The sequence below is a fragment of the Pristis pectinata genome, chromosome 14 (genome assembly GCF_009764475.1).
Source record: "Pristis pectinata isolate sPriPec2 chromosome 14, sPriPec2.1.pri, whole genome shotgun sequence".
Classification (NCBI taxonomy): Eukaryota; Metazoa; Chordata; class Chondrichthyes; order Rhinopristiformes; family Pristidae; genus Pristis; species Pristis pectinata.
Window position 1 is genome coordinate 5,776,448 of NC_067418.1, and position 19,183 is coordinate 5,795,630.

The 19,183-nt window shown below is 43.0% G+C and overlaps 1 protein-coding gene across 4 annotated transcripts in view; it reads right to left on the reverse strand.

The window, feature by feature from the left end:
• The window catches only part of hipk3a (homeodomain interacting protein kinase 3a), a 244,886-nt gene that overhangs the window by 216,012 nt on the left and 9,691 nt on the right, over positions 1-19,183 (reverse strand). For 2 of the 4 annotated variants that reach the window (XM_052029053.1, XM_052029052.1), the window contains exon 2: positions 9,217-9,312. The exons of the other annotated variants lie outside the window; for them this stretch is intronic. In XM_052029053.1, coding sequence (XP_051885013.1) covers positions 9,217-9,241 — 25 coding nt within the window. In that variant the 5' untranslated portion in view covers positions 9,242-9,312. The remainder of the gene's footprint in view (positions 1-9,216; positions 9,313-19,183) is intronic. 4 annotated transcript variants of the gene reach the window in all.

Genomic DNA, 19,183 nt, shown 5'->3' on the forward strand with positions numbered 1-19,183 from the left:
GATATTCCAAAAATTATCCTCTTGATATTTAACATAGAGCAGTGCAGCACAGGAACAGGCCCTTTCGCCCACCATGTCAGTGCTGAACACAATGCCGAATTAAACTAATTCTCTTCTGCCTGTACATGACCCATATCCCTCCATTACCTGCACATTCATGTGTCTATCTAACAGCCTCTTAAATTCCACTAGCATATCTGCTTCCACCACCACCCCTGGCAGCCGGTTCCAGGCACCCACCACTCTCTGTGTAAACAAAAACCTGCCCTGCACATCTCCTTTAAACTTTCCCCCTCTCACCTTAAATGCATGTCCTCTAGTATCTGGCATTTCTACCCTGGAAAAAAGACTCTGACTACCTACCCTATCTACGCCTCTCATAATTTTTTTATAAACTTCTATTAAGTCTCCCCTCAGCCTCCATGCTCCAGAGAAAACAGCCCGTTTGTCCAATCTTTCTTTACAGCTCATACCCTCTAATCCAGGTAACATCCTGGTGAACCTCTTCTGCACCCTTCCCCAAGCCACCACATCCTTCCTGTAACAGGGTGACCAGAAATACACATAATCAACAGCAACACCATTGCTGCAACTCCCCACCATCAATGTCCTAGGGGGTCACCACTGACCACAAACTTAACTAAAGCATTTATGTAAAATCTGCAACTATAAAACTCAGGTACAAGATGCACTTGCAATAGGTGACTCACCTCCCAACTCCCAAAGCCAACTAAAAGGCATTATCAGGAATCAGGTGAAATACACTCCACTTAGTAGAATGACTTCAGTTCCAACGACACTGAAGTCCACACCAATCAGAGCAAAGCAGCCTGCTTGATTGGCACCACACCCACCAGCTTTGAGACTCACTTCCTCCTCAGCAGTTCATTGCAGGTCAAAGGCAAAGTTGAGTTTATTGTCATATCTGTGAAATATCTGTGCAATGAAAAACTTACTTGCAGCAGCATCACAGGTACATAGCATCAGGTAAGCAGCATTCAGTGTGTGGTGATTACTACCTACACAATGCACCTGAATCATAAACTTCTTCAACTACACCTCCCAAATCAGAGTTCTCCACCACCAAAGTAGGTCAAGAACAGAAGCATCATGGAAATACATGTGTACCCCTGATCATTCATCACAGCTCAGTCAAATCCCAGAGTTTCTTACCTAACTGTCCCTTCATCAGATAGACAGCTATAGTTCAGGTGGGCCAGCACACCCTCTCAAGGGCAATTTTGGAGGGGCAATAGTGCTGCTCTTGCCAAGGAATCCAAAACCAGGAATTAATAAATAGATCATTCATTGCAGATTGCACTGGAAAGTTGGCAGCAATTTGCTTACCCATATCCCTGCTTCTCTTCCACTTTCACCCAAGTTTCCAATCTTAGCAAACCATCCAATCATCCACAGTGGATTCAAGCATATTCTGCTTCGAAAACACTGTTGTCATGAAGTAGTGTGACATCACTGGTTGCATTTTCTGTGGTTAATTACAAGTTAATTAAATACAGATATTGACTCGGTTTGGTCAATGAACTTGTTTTCTTTATACTTTTCCTCATAGACATATAATACAAAGATCTGCAAATGTGACATGGCCACATTGTAATGTGATGGAAATCTTTCAAAGCTGTTGTAAGGGGAGAAAAAAAAGACTCATTGAGCAGAAAGGTTAACTTAATGGGATACAGTAGTGTGGTGTAGTTACTGGGCAAGTAGTCCAGAAGCCTGGACTAATGATCTAGAGATTCGAGTTCAAACATGCCACAGCAAATTAAAGTTCAATTAATTAAATAAACATGGAATTAAGAAGTTAGCTACGAAAATGGTGACATGAAATTGCCTGTTATAAAAGTCCATCTAGTTCTTCCCTTCTTAGCCAGTTCCTGGGGTGGATAGCCTGTGAGCACGCTGACCCTGTGGGTTTCAGGCGACTGAAGAGCCTTCTGCAGGATTTCCAGAGACGATGCTTGAGCAGGGAGTTGGAGTGAATTATCTGGGATGATGTTTGCATATGGCCTCCTCATGCCTGTACAGACTCGAGGGGCTCAGTACTTCCAGTATGCTCCATATCTATTTTGAGCAATTACCAATGCCCACAAGGGAAGTAAACTCACAATCCTTATCCACTCTGCGTTATGTGTGACTTCAGATTCGCAGCAACGTGGCTGACCTTTAACTGTTCTCAGGTACAAACAAGTAAGAGATTTTTTTTAAGGGGAAAAAAATTATCTGGTCAAGCCAATAATGCCCACATCCTGTTAAAAAAAATTAAAGACTTGTATTTCTAAAGAATGAAGCATAATGAGACACTTTTCCCAAACTTTGCAAATACAAGACCACGCAATATTTTCTTTCAATGATAGGCAAAAGAATCAAAGTCTTCCCTTCAAAATACTGCCATAAGTCTGAGGGAGTCAAACAGAATGCCTGTGGAGAAGGATCAGGCTCCTAATCCACCACTGACAACAGCTACTTTTTATTGGTCCTACTGACCTTGTAGACAGCTATCTGAAAGAGAAACTTCAGATGTAAAGAATAATCAACCAACACCCTCAACTGGAATAGTATGCCTTCCAAATAAATACATTAGTGAGCGTGGCAGAGTTGCAGACAATAATCGTGATTCTCCTGCCAGCATTTCCATTCTTTAAGCACGAGAACATCTGTGCATTCTTGGCAGTCTGCAGTCTATTCTGCTTTCCCATGAAATACAAGATACAGTAAACAGAAATGAAGGCTGACCAACCACCGTTGCTCCAAGTAACCCCGCTTTACAAGGTGAAAGCTCTTCATCACAAGTTGAAATTGACTACACAGAGGAATTTAAGGGTATATTTCTCAAACTGGCACAGGTCCCACACGATTGCTCAATTCTCTACCTCTGCACAATGCTCTAACAATGCAATTAACCCCTTCAAGAACTGCAATGTGTAAGGTTATATAGTGGGATTCAGCATGTTCAGATAAATTAGCACAAGTTTGAAAATGTAAACTCCAATTTCCAGCCATTTCAATTTAGTAAACATACAGGCAAACTTTGCAACAATCACAACGATACGTCCTTCAGTCAAGTTCCATCACACATCTTTATGGTATCAGGACCCAGAAAACTCTGACAAATAATATGGATAGGTATGTATCTTGCATCTATACAAGATCACAATCATACAACCTTAATTCTTGCTGTGATTTTCAGTCATGCTTCCAGATGAAAATTTTTTAGATTAAATTAAATTTAAATTTTTAAATTTAAAACTTGTTCAAGACATCCTGAATGATTTTGCTTCTTTCCAGAGCATGGAAAAGTGCAGCAAAGAGAGACCAATCAAGGTTGCATCAATTCATTCAAAGACCATGTGAGTTGCCCACCTGCTTGTTGCCAGTGGGAATTATTGAATAAAATGTGCAGCAGTGGGACTACTTTTATGACACAACTGTCATGTGAAGTGGTTTCACTGCCATTGCTAAAATGTTGCATTGTAGTGTGGAGTCCAAGCTTGAGTGGTCTTCTCCCGAGCGCCGGGCTACACTTGGATATGGAGTTGGAGGAGCTCCTGAGTGCTCCGATTTCCTCCCACATTCCAAAGACGTACGGGTAGGTTAATATGGGTTTAAAAAACGGACGGTGCGGACTCGTTGGGCCAGAAGGGCCTGTTACCAATCTTTATGCTGCAAACAAATGCTTGTACAAAGCAAAACCATTGCACACTGATTCTGCATTTGTAATGTAAATGAAACCTGCGCTGACATTTTATTCCCGTACTCACCCAATTTCCTTTTGAAAGCTACTAATGAAGCTACACCCAGCACTCCATCAGCTCATGCACCGCAAATGGTAATCTATCTTTAAGTGACAATGCTTTTCCTTAAGTCACCTCCAGTCCATTTGCCAATCAGCTTACTAAATGTGTGCCATCTGATTACTGAGTCTTTTCTGTCACAGGAAACACTTTCCCCTTTATCTAAATTCTTCATGGCTTTAAACACCCTGCTCAAATCACTTTGTACAGTAGTGCAGCGGTTAGTGTAACGCTTTACAGCGCCAGTGACCCGGGTTCAATTCTGGCCACTGTCTGTAAGAAGTTTGTACGGTCTCCCTGTGTCTGCGTGGGTTTCCTCCAGGTGCTCCGGTTTCCTCCCACATTCCAAAGACATATGGGTTAGGAAGTTGTGGGCAAGTTATGTTGGCACCAGAAGCGTGGTGACACTTGCGGGCTGCCCCCAGAACACTCTACGCAAAAGATGCATTTCACTGTGTGCTCCGATGTACACGTGACTAATAAAGATATCTTATCTTAATGCCCTCTGCTCTAAGGGGAACAAAACCGCACCTGAGTTTTTCTATTAGACAATAACAACAGTTAACTATTAAATAGTAAAATAACTTTAAAACCAAGGACAAACGTGAGATTAAATCCCTGGTCCCACAGTCCACCAACCACAGTCCAAAGACACTGCAAATGCTTCAAATCTGAAATAAAATCAGAAAATACTGCAAATACTCAGTCAGTCAGGACATATCTATGGAGAGATGAGGAGTTAGCAAAGACATTTTACCAGAATTGAGAAGTTAAGAGGAAAAACAGAAGAGATCTATGACAGGGCGGAAGGCAGGAGAGATTAAATGATGAAAGGTCATCGACTCAAAACATTAATTCTCTCTCTCCACAGATCTGCCTGACTTGCCAAGTATTTCCAATGTTACCAACCTCCGAACACTACAGCAAGTGTTTGCTATGAATCTGGAAAAACAGCCTTTTAGTGAGAATATAAATTTAGAGTTTTTTGCTCCTTTTCTGTGATAAATTGACTTTTTATTTGGCCAATTAGAATGCTTTTTGCTGGTTGCCATGCCACTGGAAAATGTGTATTATTGGGGACCTCCATGCTCCTATTTAGGCAATTTTCCATAATGTGAAATCACATCATCTGCACTTGCATCAGGAAATAATATAATATAAATAATATCCACATAAATTCTGTGAGAGCGAATTTTATTCCACAGCTCAAACTTCTGGGTAGTGATTTGTGAATTCTGTAAAGACGAATTTCCATTACCCGAACTGCCATAACTTTGGAGTCACCTGTACTGCAGTAATGAAATTTCAAAAGACAAACCAAATGTTAAGTAGATTCAGAAAGATAAGTGAAGCACCACATTATATGTCAACAGAGACAATATCAGCTCAACAACAATCCTTTTTTTTGTTTTCTAAATGTTTGCTAATATTTCTAAAAACTTTTTAAAACTTTATTTATACAGCATGGTAACAGGCCCTTCTGGCCCAACGAGCCTGCGGAGCCCAATTACACCCGTGTTAACCTATTAACCCGTACGTCCTTGGAATGTGGGAGGAAACCGGAGCACCCGGAGGAAACCCACGCAGTCACATGGAGAACGTACAAACTCCTTACAGACAGTGGTGGGAATTGAACCCCGATCGCTAGCACCATAATAGCGTTACGCTAACCGCTGTGCTACCATGCTGCCCCGCTACATTACCAAAGGAAGCACAGCAGCAAGATGAGAAGTACGACTGCACTAGATACATTACAAATAGTCTCACTTCAACACACACTTCTCCCAAGACCAAACAACCACAACATCCAAACCAGCTTTCTATTGCCCACTTGTTAATTCATAGTCACCTTAGTCATTGTCCCCTGAGTAGAGTATCCAAAGTGTTGACTCACAAAGCCCAGTATGTTGGAGGCAGCACATAAAAGAATCATTGTGACATGATGGAAGAGACGGACAACACTCTTGGCTGAATATGCAGAATGCCTTTCTCAGTTATTACACTTTGGTGTTTTCCATCTTTATAAAATAGACATTTTAAATTACAGACAGGCAGCCAATGTCAGGCAACCAACATTAACGGTATTCCTCCCGAGATATGTTGCAAAACCTAACTTAAGGGAGAGCTAATTAAGCACATCAGGGAGAAAGGAATAAAAGGACAAAGGCACGTAAAACTTTGGTTAGGCCACATTTGGAGTACTGTGTGCAGTTCTGGTTGCCCCATTACAGGAAGGATGTGGTGGCTTTGGAGAGGGTGCAGAGAAGTCTCACCAGGATGCTGCCTGGATTAGAGAGTATTCGATATAAAGAGAGGTTGGACAAACTTAGAAGGTTTTCTCTGGAGTGCTGGAGGCTGAGGGGTGACCTGATGGAGCTTTATGAAATTGAGAGGCATAGATAGGGTAGATAGTCAGAGTCATTTTCCCAGGGTAGAAATAGAATCATAGAGCCGTCCAGTCATAGAGTGATACAGCACGGAAACAGGCCCTCCGCCCCAACTGGTCCATGCTGACCACGATGCCCATCCAAGCTAGTCCCATTTGCCCGCATTTGGCCCATATCCCTCTAAACCCTTCCTATACAGGTACCTGTCCAAATGCCTTTTAAATGTTATTAATGTACCTGCCTCAACCACTTCTTCTGGCAGCTCATTCCATATACTTACCACCCTCTGGGTGAAAAAGTTGCCCCTCAGATTCCTTTTAAATCTCTCCCCTCTCACCGTAAACCTATGCCCTCTAGTTCTTGATTCCCCTACACTGGGAAAAAGACTGTGTGCACCCTATCTGTACCCCTCATTATTTTATACACCAATGAATGAAGTTGTCAAATATTAGAGGACAGCTTTAAGGTGAGAAGGGCAAAGTTTAAGGGAGATGTGCGAGGGAATTCCCCCCCACCCCACCCCCAACACAGAGTGGTGGGTGCCTGGAACACGCTGCCAGGGGTAGTGGTGGAAGGAGACATAATAGTGGCATTTAAGGAGCACCTGAATAGGCAGGGAATGGAGGGACATGGACCATGTACAGGCAGATAGATTTAGTTTAACTTGGCATCATGGTCAGCACAGGCACGATGGGCTGAAGGGCCTGTTCCTGTGCTGTACTGTTCTATGACATCCATATATGGTTGTCTGAAGTAGGGTCAATGGAAGCTGGCAGGGAGCATTAACACCAGCAAGAACAAATTGGTCTGAATGGCCTGTTCTTCTGCTGTAGATTATATACAGTATGCAGACATCAACATTATCTATTTCTAATGAAAGATGATGAATGATTAATTGAATGAGTTCAGAAGCTGAGTAAACCACAGCGTCAGTCCTCAAAAGTAAAATGAATTTTTACTGTTGGACAAACAGTGCAACTGTACTGAAGCAGCTTATCCTTTCAAATCAAGCAGAAGCGACAGAATCCTCCTTAGATCACAGTAATTATTGCCGATTAGTAGCAAAGCCCTTTAGGCCACAACGATCTGGGTTCAACCCTGTCAATCAGCTCCCAAAATGGCAACACGCTATGTGGCAGACAAGTTAAAAATCAGCACATCAGTCAAAGAAGGCCACCCCGCTAGTCAGAAGCAACTGTGGGGGGAGAAGATAACAATCATAAAGTTGTGGTCAGTTTTGAAAAGAACTCTAAGAAATTCCTCACGCCAATTCATAAAGTAGTCCTGGAGATTATGTTGACCCCTGACACATCATTAGAAATAGCGGCCCCTACTCATCATGCCATCCCCTCCACCTCCCCCAATCTGTCCCTTAGGAAAAAAGAACTGGAACACCCACATAACCAGCTCCAAAGATCCAGTTCATGTCTGAAATACACAAGACCATAATAAGGGGCGTTCAAAAGGCTCTGAGATAGCCACATGAATGTGTGGGAAATAGGATATGAACATTGTGTAGGCAGAAAGGATTAGCTTAGTTGGGCATTTGATTACTAATCTAATTAGTTAGGCGCAACATTGTGGGTCGAATGGCCTGTTACTGTGCTGTACTGTTCTTGGTTCTATGTTCATAAGATATAGGAGCAGAATTAGGCCATTCGGCCAAATCGAGTCTGCTCCGCCCCTCAATCATGGCCGATTATTACAATCCCATTCTCCTGCCTCTCCACGTAACCCTAAACTCCTTTACCAATCAAGAACCTATCAATCACTGTACATTCAATGTACAGCCCTCTGTGGCAACAAATTCCACAGATTCACCATCCTCTGACTGAGGAAATTCCTCCTCACCTCAGCTTTAAAGGGACGTCCCTTTCTGCCGAGGCTGTGCCCACTTCAAGTGCCTCACCTGCCAAAAGTCACAGACCCATAACTTTCCTGAAATTTCTAATATCCTCAGCTTCCTTGCATTTAAAGGGCTCAGATGAAAAATGATGAAATACCATAACAAAAACATATTGCAGGTTAATCAGATCTGGTTAATCAGAAAAGCAGGTTAACATTCCTAAACATTCTGTCAACTTCTGAACTGCTTTTTCTCTTTGATGGCTTGCTGTGAATTTCCAGCAATGCCTTGTTCTATTCCAGGCAAGAAGCATGTTTGTTGCCTTGACGATATAAATTGAATGTACAAATCAATAACCCTGTACAAAATGAGCTACTGTACATATTTTCCAAAACAATGCAATTATACAATAACACCCTATTCAACCACTGATACAACAACAGCTGTTCAGGAACTTGCTTCTTTGAGCTATCTCACCCTTCAGGCCAACTCTTCAGCTACAAGTTATGCTGAAATCTTGGTTGCTATTAAGATGGCAGACAGAACCATACACTAAGATCATACAAATAGCAAGAAGCCAGTTGATCCGTCTTCAAGGGTTGGAGATTGGGGTGGGGCAGGAAGGGGTAAGGGTTTGAGGGTTCAGTGGCTAAGGGAGGGATGTTAAACTTACACATCTTTTCAAATGACATCCCAGAAACATGGGAGCTCCCTATCTGTGCAAAGCTTGACAGCAAGAAGTTATGGCAATAGGCAAAAATTTGGTGATTTCAACAGCAAATTAACCAAAGATCAACAAAAGATGGAAAGCAAGCTGTTGTTCTCCTCCTGTTTAAACATTGCTTGCACAGTTCATTGCTTTCCAATCCAGTGGCACACTGCAAACATGCCATTGCTCTACGTATAACAGGACCCAAGCAAACGCAGAGCCTGAAGGGGCAGGGAGCTTCTTGGAAAATCACAAAACTATAGTTCAGCCAAAGAGTTTATACATCACAGAACATTGTAAGAATAAAAATAAGGATAACAACAACTGAAAGCATCGCACAAAACATGCCACAACATGACTGGTCAATCAAACTTCACACAACGTGAAAACAAACATTCTAACAGCAGAATCACTTTCACTCTTGACACTTAACAATGCTCATTCACAATTTGCGGCTTCCCCTACCAAAGTGGTCCATTCGGATAAACATGGTTTATCTAGCGCTCCCAGTGTCTCACTAGAAGTCTTTTGGCTACGATTAACAAGTGGTTCCTCAGAGTTCTGAAGAGAAAACAAACATATTGAAAAGATTATCTAAAACAGCCTGCAAATTATCTGGAACTGTCTGTCATGCATTGCTGAATTGGAACAGCAAGAGTCCATTACAGCTTCAAAGTGTTAATTCATGCCAAATGATTATACTGCTAATCAAATATGGCATGAGCCACACTCTAAAACTGTAGGGTAGCAGTGGAGATTTTTCAGCTTACGGGCTGTTTGGTGAATTGAAAAGCTCTTTTTTTTGATAATGCTCTTAGTATAGGTTTAATTTTGACAGATTATTTTGACAGATTAGTCTCAATTTGGATTGACTGAGTTGCTAAGTAAGCCCTTTCCAACACTAAGGATGCAATAGCTGGGCTGGCAGCAACACATAAAGAGACACCACTTTTAAAGAGTGGCATCATTTGGACAAACCTTGAAAGCAAACAACAGAACAAACATATTTTTGATTCATTAAACCAATGGGTTAATCTATCATGGATTTTTGAAGTTCCTGCAGAGGGTGGAATGGGAGAATGCATGGTTGTAAGACTTCAATCCACTGTCAAGGGTATGTTACTGAGTTTATTGATCTCTACTATGCAGTTTGTCTGGGTCTGTTCACCTGGGAACAGAGGAGGTTGCAAGGAGATCTGGTAGAGGTATTTAAAATCACGAAAGGTATAGAACTGATAGAGAACAAAACACTCACATTATGAAGGGGTGAAGGAGGACAGGACGGATGATTGGACAAAAACAAGATCAGTTTGACATGAGAATTTATTTTCCCACACATTAGTGCTTAGGGTCTGGAATGCATTGTAGGAGTAACAGCGAACACATAGTCAATTGTAGTCTTTAAAAAGGAACTGGATAGTTAAATGAAAGAATGTGCAGGGCCACAGGGAAAGGATGAGTTGGACTGCACATCCATAGAACTGTATGGACTCAATGGCCCAAATGACCTTCTACCATGGTGTAGCCAGTGATCCTCTATATAAAGAACATAAGAAACAGGAGAGGTAGGTTATCTAGCCCTTTGAGCCTGCCACACATTCACTAAGATCATTGCTATGTTCCACCTCAGTACTATTTCCAAAAACAATCAACATATTCCTTGATTCCCTTAATATCTATTTCTATATCTCTGCTGTGGATGAACATAGCGAATGAACCTTCACAGCAGTCCAAAGAAAAGAAGTGCATGCTTCACCAGCCTGTGTTGAGAAATGTCTCATCCTTGTCCTAAGCAGCTTATCCCTTATTCTCAAACTGTGACCCCGGTCCAAGACTCCACAAGTCAGGGGTACAATCCTCCCTGCATCTAGCCTGTCAAGCCCTTGCGGAACTTTGGAAGCCTCAATAAGATCTTCTCCAATTCCTAAAGAATATTCTCAGTCTATTCAACCTTCCTCATATGGCAAACCTGCCATCCCTGGAACCAGTCTAGTGAATCTGAGACAAAGACGTGCATTAAGTGGTTTCCCCTCTCCCACAGTTGACAGATGCTTGTGAAACCCATTTGTTCCCTGCACCTCTGCTCCCACCCCTTTCCTCCTGGGTGGAGCAAGGACAGAGCTCTCCTGATGCTCACCTTTCACCTCACCCAACTCCATATTTAGTTTTTCATCCATTACAATTTCCACCATCTTCAACAAGATTTAACCACCAGACACATCTCCCCCCACCCTCTTGTTCATCAGCATCCCGATGAGAACATTCCCCTTCCAACTTCCCACCTGCTTCTCCATCTCCACCAACCACGACACTTCTTGCAGCATTTTCTCAGGCAACCACAGGAGAAACAACCCCTGATCTTTTACCTGATCTCTTCCCACTTTTAAAGGACCCAAACAGTCCTTTCAGGTAAAGCAGCAATTCACTTGCACATCCTGCTTACAATGTGTTCTCCTCTACATTGGAGAAATGTGGATTGACTTGACCAGTTAGTCCACAGTGAGGACCCTGAGTTTCCATTCAGCTTTAATTCTCCATCCCATTCCCACTCTGATTTATATTGTCTGTGATTTCCTGCACTGTTCTAACAAGGCCCTACACAAGTTTGAAGACCTAATCTTCCATCTGGGCCACTGCAGCCAATATTTAACAGTTTCAGATAACTTGCTTTTTCTGTTTGTACCTGCTGTAAGTTATCCAACTATAATATGAAATTTCTTTCTCTCTCTGAGGAAGTAAAGGGTTAAGAAATTGTGACTTCATATAACTAATGAAAAAAATACCACGCAGGCAAACCCCTGACTCAGGACTAGGTGGTAATTACTGTGTCCTGTGTCCCGAACTTGATGGCAAGCCAATTATACTAAACAATAGGGGTGAGGGTTGTATTGAACAGTAAGTGTGAGGTTTGTCCTAAACAATGAGTGTGATACCTGTCTTTGAATCTCTTGATTGTAAATCAATTATACTGAACAATGAGTGTGATACCTGTCTTTGAATCTCTTGATTGTAAATCAATTATACTGAACAATGAGTGTGATGTCTGTCTTTGAATCTCAGGAGCCTGGTCAAAACTTGTGGAGCCACATTCATTAAGTGTGTGTGACAAGGACTGTATAAATTGATGTCTGACCCTCTGCATTGTGGAGACCTCCGATAAAGACTCTACATGAGAGTCAGGAGAATTCTCCCTAGCAGTATACTGCTAATAAACGTGTTTTAGTGGAATTAATCTGTGGCACTGCGTGATTTTGCAGCAGGCAGGAGTGGGAACTTAAAATTAGGATAACATCTCCACTGACACCGCCTGACCTGCTGGGCATTTCTAGCAAGCTCCTTTTGGTTTCGGGTCTCAGCAACAATTCTGACCCGCAATTCAGTTTTACATGACCCTTTGTTGGTTTTCTCAATCTCAATCAGTTTTAGCCTTTATTATTAAATCAAACAAATGGCTTCATCAACAGCTTAGCACCAGAGCAATGTTGGCCTCCACCTGCTCAGAGTTATTCCCTTTGTGCTATTCATGCCTCCCATATCATCTCTACAACTTAAAGCTAATTTGTTTTCTCCTTCCCAGTTCCCAGGCACGGTGGTGTAGCGGTGAGCGTAACACTATTACATCGCCAGCAACCCAGGCTCAATTCCAGCCGCTGTCCGTAAAGAGTGTGTACGTTTTCCCCATGTCTGCGTGGGTTTCCTCCGGGTGCTCCGATTTCCTCCCACATTCCCAAGACATACGGGTTAGGAAGTTGTGGGCGTGCTGTGTTGGCGCCAGAAGCTCGGCGACACTTGCAGGCTGCCCCCAGAACACTCCATGCAAAAGATGCATTTCACTGTGTGTTTCCATGTACAAGTGACTAATAAAGAAATCTTATAAAGAGTCTAAGACCCAAAACATCAACTATTTCTTCATCTGTGGAAATGGTTAACATTGCTGGTCAAGGACCCTTCTGAGAGACTGCAACATTTTCTGGTTTTGTTTCAGATATTTACCATCTGCATTTTTTGGTTTTTATTTACTCATGAATCTGGAGCCTTATTTACTCATGAATGTGGAGTCTAAAAACATTTTCAGTATGACAGTGCTTTTGTCATAGAGCAATACAGCACGAATACAGGCCCTTTGGCCCAACGAGACCATGCTGACCATGGTGCCCACCCAGCTAGTCCCAATTTCCTGCATTCAGACCATATCCCTCCAAGCCCCGCCCCTCCATGTACCTATCCAAGTGCTTCTTAAATGATACTATTGTACCTGCCTCACCCACTTCCTCTGGCAGCTTGTTCCATATACTCACCACCCTCCGTGTGAAAAAGTTGCCCCTTGGGTCCCTTTTAAATCTTTCCCCTCTCACCCTAAATCCATGCCCTGTAGTTTTGGACTCCACTACCCTGGGGAAAAGACTGTTATCATCCACCTTATCTATGTCCCTCATGATTTTATAAACCTCTATAAGATCACCCCACATTCTCTTACTCTCCAAGGAATAAAGAGCTAGCTTGGCCAACCTCTCCCTGTAACTCAGGCCCTCTAGTCCCGGCAACATCCTCGTAAATCTTCTTTGCACTCTCTTTCCAGTTTAACCACGTCTTTCCAATAACAGGATGACCAAAGCTGTACACAGTACTCCACGTGCAGCCTCACCAACGACTTACACAACTGCAACATAATATCCCAACTCCTATACCTAATGCCTGGACTGATGAAGGCCAGTGTGCTAAATGCCTATTTCACCACATTTGATATCGCATTGCAAGCTAAATACAGGTGATTGCCATGACTGCAGGAAGTCACAAAGACATAAAAGTTTCAATGCGAGTGCAATACTTGGATCAATTAAATAGAAAAGCAACAAACAACCTGCTGGAGGGACTCAGTGGGTCAGGCAGCATCTGTGGAGGGAAATGGACAGTCGACATCTCAGTCCGAGACCCTTCATCTGGGTCTGAACCTGAAACGTCAACTGACCATTTCTCTCCACAGATGCTGCCTGACCCACTGAATTCCTCGAGCATCTTGTTTTTTGCTCCAGATTCCAGCATCTGCAGTCTCGTGCCTCCAAATAGAATAATAAATTTGGTCACAGCTTCATAGTTTGATTGCTCCATCACTAGTAGCAGTTCTTTCTGCTCCCTGCATTCTAGCTCTAAAATGTCCTACCAAAAGCACTGCTCCTTTTGATATGGGTCTGTCAGACCTACCTCTTTGATTCAGCTTGTAATCACCTGTGCTAATATCTCTTTCTGTGACTTGGTGTCAAATCAGATAATCGTTTCTGCAAAGTTCTTTGAGACATTTTAGCACCTTAAAACTGCTGTATGCATGCAAGTTGATGCTGAGAGGAATCTGGCAAAGAAAAGTGAGAGAGAGGGTTCTAAGTCTCCTTTCTATCAGCAGCAAATTTGTGTTTTTTCCCAGAATAATGAACAACTTGGTCTGGTCAACTTGGAGCCCTGTCCCACACTAATTAACTGAGCTCATGCAAGAATGTGAATTCATCCCGATAGTGCTCAGGTAAGCTTCCAAGGGCAGGAATCTGCAAGATTACAGCTGCAAGTGGAAGCAAAAACAGAAACACATAACAGGGTTTTGTTATAGTATTTCTCAGTGCATTCAGTTCAATTGGAACAGACTTGCACATCCAACAAGGTACCATCACAACACCGCAGTAATCATCATTTACAGCTTTAATTGCTTAATAAGCACAGCTATTAGTGAATGATATACGATTTCCTTGAACAAATGTTTTGTGGTATAAATCTAATAAGATTTTTGTTCAAAAGTCACGAGGGATTCCTGAATTTATTAACCTGTGATTCTATTTACATCTGCAAGGCATTTTTAAATTGATGCTTGGATCTCAGTTTCATATTGTGGGCTATCCACATTGCCAAACTCTGCCCGAGGGGGACTCAAAAAAAACACATCAGAACATTTTCTGCATGATGGGAAGCATGTGAAAGATTCTCACTTCAGTCAACAAATTATTAAATCAATGCAGACCAGCCTTGAACCGCACTCCTCCCATATACACCACCTAGGGACCACACTCTCTCCTGAAACACCACCCAGGGAAACCCTTCTCTTGTAATACGCCACCCAGGGATAACCCTTCGCTCTCAAAGTTTAGACCTTCTCCCCAAAAATACCAAAGGAAATCCCTACACCCCAAACACATCACTGAGGGTTAACCCAGCCCCAAACAATCTGCCAAACTTTAACTCAAGTCCCCAAATACAAATGTGCACGTCACTACCCACTCATATGTGCACACTTTCACTCATTTGTCCTCATTTGTTCACTGGTTTGTCCCCTTTGACTCACACCAACTTTTACCGATGCACCATAGAAAGCATCCTATCTGGATGCACCACAGCTTGGTATGGCAACTGCTCTGCCCGGGACTGCAAGAAACTGCAGAGAGTTGTGGACACAGACCAGCGCATCACGGACACCTGCCTCCCCTCCTTGGACTCTGTCTTTACCTCTCGTTGTCTTGGTGAAGCAGCCAGCATAATCAAAGACCCCACCCACCTGGGTCATGCTCTCTTCTTTCCTCTTCCATCGGGTAGAAGATACAGGAGCCTGAGGGCACGTACCACCAGGCTTAAAGACAGCTTCTACCCTGTGATAAGACTATTGAATGGTTCCCTTATACAATGAGATAGACTATGACTTCAAGATCCACCTTGTTGTGGCCTTGCACCTTATTGCACTGCACTTTCTCTGTACTGTTACTGTTTTTACCTGTACTGCATCAATGTACTCTGTACTAACTCAATGTAACTGCAATGTGTAATGAACTGACCTGTATGAACGGTTTGCAAAACAAGTTTTTCACTGTACCTCGGTACAAGTGACAATAATAAACCAACACCAATTTCTACACACATCGCTACATACACAGTCCAATACACACGCTTCTGCATATGTGTCTCCCCCCTCCCATGCTCACCCACATTACCTAAAGTTAACAATGGCTCCCAATCCATCAGATTCTGATGACCAAAGCACCAGCGAGGATAGAATGAAATAATAGAGGTCTGAAGTCAACTTGCAAATACCAGAGTAGATTAGCAGGACCTTGACAAACCAGACCATCTACAATGACAGCCCGTCTAACACCTAACACTGAAAAACACACAGAATAAAACCTCTACAAGCTCTTCCAGTTTTGGACAGGTAACTTATGCAATGCAAACACAACTTCCTTTGATGTTGTTCGTCAATGCTGTTTAATGACTTGTTTTTTTTCCTTTTAAATGTATCTGTTAACAAACCTCTTCCACCTTGGTGATTGAACAGCCACCTTCTGACATATCGCAGAGTTCAGCATTAACCGATCAACAAACCCGTCAAAAGCAAAACCGTTGCTATGCAACTGCATTGGGTAAACAAGGGCATTGATCATAACCCCTGTGCTTAGAGCTGATAACAAAAGAAAGCAAGCAATTGGATTATCTCTGTACTGGTACACAATGTGCCACATGATGTGTTAGTCGATTACAGAGCACACGGGAACACTGGCACCATGAGCTGCCCAAGTTATGCAAGGCTCACACATACACATTCATGCACACGCGCGCAGTTACACATCCTATATCAGAGCAGGCTCTGGGAGAAAATGACAGGTGGGCCAATCGGTCAAATCGATTTGCTGGTAAGCAAAATGAAAATGATTGATAAATAGAAATATTCAGATGTTAGAGCAGCGAAGCAGCATATTTATCCCATTCTGAACAAATTATCAATTAAAAAGGAGGAAATGTTAGATGTCTTCGTGAACAAAAGTGGATAACTCCCTACACTGATGAGATGTATGCTGTGGGATGCAAAGGAGGAGGAGATCTCTGGAGCACTGACAAGAGATCTTTAAATCTTCACTGGCCACAGGTGAGGCGCCAAATGGCTGGAGGACAGCAAATATGGCACCTTTATTTAAGAAGGGCAGCAGGAATAAGCTAGGTAATTACAAACCCGTGAGTCTATTGTCAGTAGTAGGGAAATTATTGGAAAAAATTCTGAGGGACAGGATTAACAGTTGGAAAGGCAGAGTGTATGGTCGCCACACTAGAGGAAGGACCTGATTACACCGGAGAGGGTGCAAAGGAAGTTCTAAAGGACAAATAACCCTTTTAGTTACAAGGAGAAACTGGACAGACTTGTTCTGTTTTCCTTGGACGGATCCAACTAAGGCATGCAAAATTATGATAGGGTAGAAAGTGGGAAACTTTTCCCTATAGCAGAGGTTTTTAAAAGCAGAGGGTGTAGATTTAAGGTAAGAAGAAGGAGGTTAAAGAAGACCTGAGGAAGAATTTTGTCACACAGAGGATGGTTGGAACCTGGAACGTATTGCCCAAGGTGATGGTGGAGGCAGAGACTCTCACAACATTTGATAAGTACCTCGATGAGTACTTGAACGGCAAGGCGTGGAATGCAATGGATCAAGTGCTGGAAAATGGGGTTAGTATAGTTGGGTACAAAGGTCAGCATGGACATGGTGGATTAAAAGGCTGGCTTCTGTGCTGTATGACTAATTATCCCAATTCTGAGAAGCAGATGTAATCGTGTTCTCTAGCTGTGTTTGCATATCTAGTATCGAATATTGTTACAGTTCCTGTCTGAAACAGGAAGACAGCTTCACCATACTGTCCTGACTTTGCAGTCTCCTATAGTCCACTCCTTATAGTTGCAAAAAGCACATTTCAGCTTAGCTTATTATGAACTCAAAGGTTTTTTTCAACTCAAAGTATAAGTTGGGAGAAAAGTGACGTGTGTACCTTCCATTACCACCACTAAACACCTTTTGGAACAAGGCATCTCAGGCCACTGAACAGCAGTGCGTATAATACATGAACACATTCAAGTTTCAACCTGTTACATTCTGTGCAACCCATCCACTTGTGTGAGAAACAACACTGATCCTAGATGAACTGCTGTTTCTGGATCAGGTTGGATGAAACTTGCTCATGTTCAGCCAACTCTTCAAAGATAGGAGGATAGAAACTGAGGCAATAAAGATGCTAAAAACTCTTCTTTCACAGAAGGCTATTAAAGCTGATAGACACAAGAAATTCTGCAGATGCTGACTGTATCTGCAGCAATACACAAGAAGTGCTGGAGGAACTCAGCAGGTCAGGCAGCATCCATGGAGGGAAATACACAGTCAACGTTTCAGGCTGAGGCCCTTCATCAGGAATGGAAAAGGGCAGAAGCCAGAATAAGGTGGTGGGGGGAGGGGGAGGATACACGCAGGCAGGGGATAGGTGAGTTCAGGTGAGAGGTAAGTCCAGGTGAGAGGGGGAAGGTAGGCGGGTGGGGGGGGGGGGGGAAGATGTAATAAGCTGAGAGGTGATAGGTAGAAGAGGACGAGGGCTGAAGAAAGAGGAATCCGGTAGGAGAGGGCAGTGGACCATGGAATGAAGGATGGGGGAAACAGTAGAGGAAAAGGTGGGCAGATCATCAAGGCAGGGGGAAGGGAGCCACAGGAATAAGGGAAGACAAATGAGTGGGGGGGGGGGGGGGGGGGGGGGAAGAAAAATGGGTGGGGTTACCAGAAGTTAGAGAAATCAATGTTGAGGCCGTCAGGTTGGAGACTCCCAAAGCGGAATATGAGATGTTATTCCTCCAGCCTGCGCCTGGCCTCAACGCGGCAGTAGGTAACGCCATGGGTAGACATGTCAGTGTGGGAGTGGGATGTGGAATTGAAGCGGGTGGCCACCGGGAGGTCCTGGCTGTTGCAGCGGATGAAGCTGATGGACACTCTTTTCCATTTTGGCTTCATACCATGGTCTTCCTCCAAACCTACACTTTACACAACCATCAAATCAAAGACTGAAAGGGAAGGAGTCAACACCTTCCTTACACTGATCAATCTGCAAAAACCTTAACGCTTTCCTAGTAGATGACAGGTTTAGTGGTTGCCCTCAATGTGGTGTAGGAAGACCAAAAACAGGCAGCACTGGCACACCCAGGAGAGTGAAACAGAACACTGGCACTGGCACTGGCTGTTACTTCTGGCTCAGAGGCATAGGATGAGTTTGAGCAGCTCCCACTCCTGTCATTAGAATGATAGGAAGAAGCTTTTTGAGAATACCAAAGATCGCCACGATGTCACCCAAGTAACACAATATATGAAAAATGTGATTATTCCTTCTGACTATATATCATTCGAATATTCAATCTGCCCAGCGGCAAAGCAGTTTAGTGGTTATGTTATTGGCCTAGTAATCCAGAGCCCTGGACTAGTTATCCACAATTCTGGAGTTCAGATGAATCTGCGGGAGCTTTAAGAATTAAATTTTAGTTCTAAAATGTTCTGGAACTAAAAATCCGATATCAGTTGAAGTGGCCTTAAAGCTGCCAGCCAGCCACAAATAAACCAGGTGCTTGAGAGATGGATCCTTGCCCTTCTTAGCTGGTCCGGGCCAA